Genomic DNA, 8,145 nt, shown 5'->3' with positions numbered 1-8,145 from the left:
TGTGTGAAATCCACCATTTTTCTGATAAACTTAACTGAAATGTATCAAATCTTTCTAAGTTTATTGATACATGCTGTCTCTTTCTCTCTCTCTCTCTCTCTCTCAACTCCTACTTACAAGACCAGCTTCCTCAAAATATTTAACAGAGTCAAGAAGAGTCTCCTCTAAAGGCCTGAGTTTCCACCCTAACCGTTGGAGTTTCTCTGAGCTCAATTGAACTGCATCTTCCTCTCCATCAGTGAACCTGCCAAAAATAAATAAAAGAAAACAAAATAAAAAAATATGACAAAATTATTCCACTTGGATTTTTTTTTGGAGCATTAAAACAGGATTAAAAGAAAATGAGACACCTGCATATCCCAATAAAAGAAGATGGACTCACTGCTTTGGGTAGTTGTAGTTTGGATATTGGCTCCCCATAATCTCAACCATTTCCTTCACTTTGGCTCTGTGGTCCACAGCTACGTACCTTCCAGAAGCATTCGGCTTCTTGTAGACGAGCAAAAGGGCCTCGGCGAGGTCCCTAACATCAACGATATACCGAGTTCTGTTGGGGACACACTGTTGTTCTCCTGTTTTGAATTACAAAAAAAAAAAGAAAAAAAAAAGGAAAAATAGAGTGAATCCTCTTATGAGCTCAGATCTTATAAGCTCAGAGAGAGAGAGAGAGAGAGAGAGAGAGAGCAGCTACAAGTTGCTTAAGAAACAAAATAACCCTTTAATTCAGTTTTGTTATGTCTATGTGACAGCAACCTAGCAATATAGTTGAGACAAGGAAGGATCATTGCATAGATTAAAATGCTTTCCAAAATTGGCGGTAGTAATATACATTATAATCTTAATGTTAGCTTATTACTAATTAGCGAAACATGTAGAATTACTATAATCAATATTATTAACCATTTTATGAAATGAATCAACCAAAAGCACTACTGTGAGTCTGTGACATACAAGGAAAGAATCACAAAGATGAAATATGAGAAAAAACATTTAGGTACAATGTACTGTACGGCGTCACCAAATAGTTGCGATAAACCTCTGATGATGATGACAGTATACGGCGGCCCTTTCCCATGATCGTAGAAACTTTCGCAATTGATAACATACCTTTCAAAAGCTTGATGAGAACTAGACTGCTTGCATTTATTGTCGGTTGTAGCATCGGTCCTAGCACCAGCGCTGGACAAACTGATACAAGGTCAAGTCCACTTTTCTGAGCATACTCAAAAGCTTCACTTTCAGCCATGGTTTTTGAGAGGCAATACCAATTCTAGCCAGTACAAGCCAAAAGAGTGATTACATTTAGTTAGATAATCCACAGAGAAGGTCCCCTCAAGAAAATTTGTTTCTATAGCATTGCAAAGGAGAATTCACAAAACCCACTAGACTATACTATTGGGAAGCAATAAATGTTTTACTGTACAACAATTCTCAGATACTAATATGTTGCTTCTATTATGAAAGTTAATGTTTCAAAGTAGAATAAGGTGGAAGACTGGAAGTCTCGTTTTTTTTTTTGGCCTAAATGGAAGATTGGAAGTTAGTCATGTAAAAGGGATGCGAGGCAAGAAAATAAAAAGAAAGCATAGAATATTTCTTATTCTAAGTGATGAAAATCAAGTTCAACTCCAAGCATATATCATGTACATGCACTTGGAAAAATCTACCTACATGAGGCAACGGAGTAGGAAAATAAAGCATAAATACATCACCTCAAGTATGTCCAGTGGTATGTGTTAAATATAGGGAAAGCATACAAAGATTCAATGGACAATGTGAGAGATGATTAAGATCCATTGGAATATGGAAAAATCATATTCTTTTTATCAAACACTTACTGGTTTTTTACGATAATCAAGTGGGTAATCAGAAATGTATGGTGATGGATAGAGAGTGATGCCCAATATCAAATGACCCAATGGTGGGTCCCACTATCTCTTCATCACCATCCATCATTGCAGTGGAAACTGATGATCCAATGGACAGCGATTTTCCATTGTCTCCTGATTAAATTTCACTTTCCCCAGGATACATGATTGCAAGTGAACCCATGTGAAAAGCATGTAACTTTGATCTTCTCTCTGATACTAGATTCTAGGTTGAGGATTTCATATGCAAATTAGATAGTCTTAATATTTACATATGAGTATACTTAATTGTGCTACAAGTTTGGGAGGAGCTCAATAATTAAGAGAGAAGAAATATTATAACACCCACAAAGAATCTGTTGAACTATTACCTCAGTAGTCCTGCAATATTGCTTGTCAGACCAACAATTTTCATCCATGACCTTATCTTGAGGCCAATTGGGGTTCATCATAACAGCTGCAACGGAGGAGACAAAGACAACTCGCTGGACTCCTGCCTCTTTAGATTCCTTTAGCACATTCAAAGTTCCCTTCACTGCTGGATTCAATAAGTCTTTCTACAAAATATCAATCCAATTTATTGAGAAGATGTAATACTTCAAAATGAATGTTTTTTCTGTTTGACTGGATATGATAGATTTTTGCCATGCACAGGAGGATTGCATTGAACAAATTCGACTATTACCTAACTTTCTAATGCCGATGAACATATGAAAAAGCGCAGAGCTCCGAAACAAGTATCTACATTAATTATAAGAGAACGAATGATATTCCTCGGAACTTTAGATGATAATTCACCCTCAGGCATAAGCATTGAAATATGAAAGAAATCTCATCCATAGTCCAACAAATATAGAAACTTAACGTCTATGTATTTCTTTCAGGATTTACAGAGAGAGATCGCGAGTTCATTTACTTCTAAGAAGTGTGAATTGAGAATTTAGATTCCAATTTTTCTCAAGGGATAGAAAGAAAAGCGTAACATAATATTTTTTCTTGAATGTTAGCATAACATAATCTTGCCTCTGGATCTGGCACGTTGCCTGGTGGAACTGGGCTTGCAACATGAAAAACTCCCTGGCATCCTGAGATCGCTGAAGAAATGGCATTGTTGTCAAGGAGATCTGCTTTGAAGAGTCTTAAATTTGTTGAGGCATTTTCGAATTTCTTTAAATGGGCATTTCTTTCATCATCTGCAAACACAATGCCTCATAGTGAGCAACTACGCTTACTATACTTAAGCTGTCCTTAGATTTACATATAGCAATCATAACAGGCCAGCATACATTATTAGACACTTGGGATTACTTTCCTATTTATCAATCTTGATACTTTCTGATTTGGAATTGAGATTTTGAGAGTAAAATCATCATTTTCCAGACATAGTGATTCTCTTTAAGTGCAACCACATGAAAGTAAATTAGGTTTTTTCCAACAATGATAAATATAGCTATTCAAATAACTTTTATGACAGCAAACAATAGACCAATTGAATGAATTCTGTCTATTTGCATGGATTCAACAACGGTAAGGTAATTCCGAACAGCACAAGGATGAGGAATGATTTCAGTATCAGATAGAGCATTATAAGAGTGTTTTGTGGGCTTTGGCCAAAAGGTTGACACCTCAGCTTCTAAACGAGAGATTAAGGGTTCAATTTTGGCCTTACCCTAAAACAAATCAAGCTCACTTTCCCAATTTTTTAGAAGCCGCATTGGGCTTGAGTTGTTAGCAGTTGACGTTCACAACGCTACATCTCAACTTTGATTCCTACCACTGAACTACCCCCGACCCTAAAAAAAGAAAAAAAGAAGAAGAAAGAGCACTATAAGAGTGCCAGTTGATCTCTCCAGGAGTTGAATAATACTCTAATATAGATATCACAAGGCCAGTAAGACATCTCTAGAATCTAATATTTTCTTAGCATGCAAATACATTTCATAGTTAAAACAAAAATGTCCTCACATTCACCTATCTCACATAAGGACTGTCGGTATAAAATGTTCGCAGCCCTATATGGTGGCCCTGTGAAACCAAATTATATATTTGGTCTTGCAGCCAAGACAACTAGTTAGGGAGATTTGTGTGATTCATCCTAAGATCACCTAAAATTTTCTCAATACATCTTTGATGCATCCTAACAAATTGTCTTGGCCAACATTCCTCAGATTTGATGCATCCCTGCATTTTCGACTTACAGAACCAAATGAATAAGTTTTCCAAATAGGCAAATTCAACTTTATGTTGGCAATTGCAATTTGGAAGGCACAGATTGTTGCAACTTGAGATTGTGGGTTCATATGGAGCTTACCACCCAAAAAAGGAAGAGAGAGAAGATTATAAAGAAACCACTCTCTCTCTCTCTCTCTCTTCCCACATAAACTTTGGGAGCAAATTTTATGCTGCAAGACTGTAACGGACCCTCTTGCCTCTTTTTTTTCATTACTTTTCTTCTGTCTTCTTCTTCTCTCTCTTTTTTTTTTCTTTTTCCCCCCTCGTTACTTCCTTTTTATTTTTCCTCATTGAACTTCTTTCCTACTTCTTTCATTTACCTTTTCACCAGAGAATCTAGATCAAAATAATGTCATGGTGCTCAATGATGTCTATCATGTCAAATATATTCCTCAATGTTATGAAAGTCTGCTGGGGGGCCCTGGCCCGGGCCCGAGCCAAGTTATTCAGGCGAGTCCAAGTGGATTCACCTAAGTAGTGTGAGATCCTAAGAAGTCTATAAATTTGAAACAACCAAAAAAAATTGATAAAAATAAAAAATCAGTGAAAACCAAACTACACCATAAAGAGCACTAAAAGTCTAAGAATGATGAAAAATATAAAAGATGGATTTTAGAACAATCTTATTTATAGCTGGAAATACTTAAGAGAATCATAAAAGGGGGAAAATATAAAATAGTGCAAATAAAAAGTTCACAAATGATCATCAAATCATCAAACTAATATAGGAACATGTTTATCCATTGATTTACTAAAGAAATATAATTTTTATGAATTTATTTTTATTTTTTAATTTACCAAGTTTGTAAACTTCTACTCGGGTCGACAAGGTGTGGAGTCCAAGTGACTCGCCACTCGGTTGAGTCCCTGAACATTGTCTTCATAGATCAGAAAATCAACTCAATCCATAAAGAGAACCAGACTGAGTTTTCTCCAAACTAGAATATGCATCTCCATTAGATTAGACTTCATATTTCTAGCTCATTCCTTAAAACTGTTCACAACTCCATTACATTTGTGACTGCTTAAAATTCATCATAGCATCACTCAAACCATAGCTAGTAAAGTAAACTCATTGCAATATCAAGCTAATCCTATTGACACAGCATATAAATTCTTCAAAATGGAAGCACATATAAATTGATGAAAAACTGCAACTTCAATGGGAACAATCTCAATTCCATTAAGCTAATCTTTAAGCAGATATTCAAAGATGGGATCCTTTTCTTTGTTTTGTTTTTTCTTTTTTTTGCTAGGCGTCAAAGGTGAGATCTTGTAGAGAGAGATCATTAAGAGGTGGAAACAAAACACAGGAAAATGAAAAGCAAAAGAGAGAGGGGTTCATTCAAGACCTGGGTTTCTGACAGTTCCATGGACAGTGTATCCCTTAGAGAGAAGAAGCTTTACCACCCAAGAAGCACAAAACCCTCCTGCACCTGTAACACACACTCTTCCCTTCTGACCCATCTCTCTCTCTCTCTCTCTGTCTCTCTCTCTCTCTGTTTTCAATAGTCAAGCTTGAAGCTCCCCTCTGGCTCTCTCTATGCCTTGTGTGGTCTCTGTCTAGAGATCCATCTCTTTTATCTCCCCTCTCTCTCTCTTTCTCTCTGGATCTTTCACCTCAGTTCTGCATGCATCTACCAACAACTTACCATATATGGAATCATTAGGAAAAAAGTCAAATAAGGGCAGAGATTTGCTAGTGTCCACATGCAGCAAATGTTGCACCCACAGATTTAGGGCCCGTAGGGCTGGCAAATGGAGCTGACTACGCATGGGACAAATCGGGTAGGACCCGGATAGTATTCTGATCCGGGTCCATCTTGGACTCGTCTAATAAATGTTGTGCAATACCGTGAAGTGGAAACTTTTGTCAAGTTGTCACTGGGTAGCAATGGATCCGATAAACTCGATTTCAGGTCCGATATGGATCCAAATTTTGAACCTCTGAAAGATCAAGTCTCGGTAGGGAGGGCCCAGGTCTTTCATGGACTACGAGTACAAGAATAAAGAGTTCAAATTTGCTTTCTCAACATAGGTTCAGGTACATAAGATTGAGAAGGTAAAAGTCTCCGTAGTTGCATTATATTGGAAAGGTCCAAGTCTAGCACATCCTCCAGTTTTTTTCTTTTTTGGTTTTTTTTCTCTCTAGATCTAAATTGAAACTATAAGATTTGTGACCACTTATACTGTGCAAGTAAGGCACACCTCTAAATTTTCATATAAGATGTACTTTAAGTGTCAAAAACTTTGTGATGGGTTGAAAAATTCATATTCAATCCTACATATAAAATTTAAAATTCTAAATTACAGTACAAATCGAGCAGATCTATAGATATTTGAAAATATTGAAAATCAACTGATCCAATAACTTATTATAAAATACACTATTTTTAGGACTTAAATTATTTTTTCTCTTTATATCTATATATCTCAAGGTCGAGATGATTAATTGGAAGGTTTTCTAACTTTTGAACACTTTTTTCTAATAGATTTTTAAGGTGTACCTAACTTCTATAGTATTAGATTACAACCTTATAGAAACTTCTTCTTTTATATTTTTAAATTATTATTTCCATTTTTTTAATCTAATCCTAAGGTCAAAAGCTTCTATAGTATTAGATTACAACCTTATAGAAACTTCTTCCTTTATATCTTTAAATTTTTATTTCCATTTTTCAATCTAGTCCTAGGTTCAAGAATGAACTTATCCTTATAGTGTTAAATTATCATTATCATTTTTTAATTTAGTCCTAGTGGTTCAAGTTGCATTACTTATTTTAATGCCTTTTATTTTAAAATTATTATTTCCATTGACCTAGTCCTACTGGTTCAATTAGCTGTCGGACAATTTTTTTACTAGACTAGGCCGGTTCATGGTCGGGCCGATCCTAGTGCCCATGAGAGGACAAAACTAGGGCTAAATAATGGTCCAAAAAGCTTTGCCCGAAAAAATTAGGGCTTGAGCCATATAAGGGCTGGGCTTGTTCGGGCCGGCCTTTTTTGGTCTATTAAGCTAGCTTGAACCAGTCCAATCCATCCCAAATAGGGCCAGCATTAGGCTCAACCAGCCCTATAGAGATTAGGGCTGGGTTAGGGGCAGGGACGGCCCCAACCCATTGCGAAACCTAGACAAAATTTGAGGATTCTCAAGGCATTACTACCCCAGGCGTGCATTTCCACGCCGTGTTCTAGATGTTGCCTTTGTGGACTTATGAATAAAGAGATCTTTATTTTTTTATTGTCATCATATAATATGCATACTTTTACTATTTTTCAACTGTCCGACCCATTTATTAATAGAGCTATTTATCTAATTATAAATAGGGAAAGTATAGAACGAAATCATTTACCTTTGATACAAGGTGGTCACATTAATCTTGACCATTGGATGTGAAATTGGGTGGTTGCAATTATTCCATTGACCAAGCTCAAACTTCAAAAGAATTTTTTTCAAACTTTGTGACCATCCAAACTATCAACCTTCACATCAAATGATTGTAAGGAATCGTGACCATCTTGTATCAAAGGTAAATGGTCTAATTGTATACAATCCTTTATAAATATTTATAGAATACCTCTTATGAATAAACAAAGAGTCAATTTTGAAAAAAATCAGAAGTTCCAATTGGAAATTTTAGTGATTCAGGATGAAAAAACTTGAATGACATGGATTGATTTACACCCCATATCATGAGACACCTGTAGTACATCTCGGTTATCATTAGTTCGAAAAAGATTGTTTTGATATTGAAAAAACATCTAATTGATCATCTTGATACCTAGAAGTATAGATATGTAAAAAAAATGAGATTTCAAATATTAAAATTAATGCATCTTGCAACACTTTATCTGAATCATCTATTTTCAAGATTTTCATATGTTCATAAATTTTCTTGATTTGAATTATTTTAAAATTTTATAATTAGAGATAAAACTAGATTTTCACACCATCTTAGGAATTTTTAATGCCAAAATTGCATGTCATGACAAAGTTTAAGGATACACCTTAATTTGATTATTTAAGGTTGCAACCTTACATATT

General features: G+C 35.5%; 1 protein-coding gene across 1 annotated transcript; it reads right to left on the bottom strand.

Annotated features, from left to right (window-relative positions):
• On the bottom strand, nt 1-5,830 carry LOC18439732 (cinnamoyl-CoA reductase 1-like). The gene is made up of 6 exons (XM_011627117.3): nt 5,453-5,830; nt 2,892-3,061; nt 2,240-2,425; nt 1,108-1,270; nt 383-572; nt 1-244 (listed from the first exon to the last, which is right to left on the bottom strand). Exons 1-6 carry the CDS (start codon nt 5,565-5,567, stop codon nt 103-105), a joined length of 966 nt encoding a protein of 321 aa, XP_011625419.1. The 5' UTR covers nt 5,568-5,830; the 3' UTR covers nt 1-102.
• Nucleotides 5,831-8,145: the final 2,315 nt, after the last annotated feature.

This window comes from Amborella trichopoda, chromosome 3 (genome assembly GCF_054954075.1).
Source record: "Amborella trichopoda isolate Santa Cruz 75 chromosome 3, AtrichopodaSantaCruz75HAP2 v2.0, whole genome shotgun sequence".
Taxonomy (NCBI): Eukaryota; Viridiplantae; Streptophyta; class Magnoliopsida; order Amborellales; family Amborellaceae; genus Amborella; species Amborella trichopoda.
This window is presented reverse-complemented; position numbering and strand designations above follow the sequence as displayed.

Coding starts and splice junctions, on each gene's coding strand:
- LOC18439732 (XM_011627117.3), bottom strand. CDS start 5,567: ATGGGTCAGAAGGGAAGAGTGTGTGTTACAGGTGCAGGAGGGTTTTGT. Junction 1,271..2,239: donor AATATTGCAGGACTACTGAG/GTAATAGTTCAA, acceptor TGTACTGGCTAG/AATTGGTATTGCCTCTCAAA. Junction 573..1,107: donor TCTCATCAAGCTTTTGAAAG/GTATGTTATCAA, acceptor AATTCAAAACAG/GAGAACAACAGTGTGTCCCC.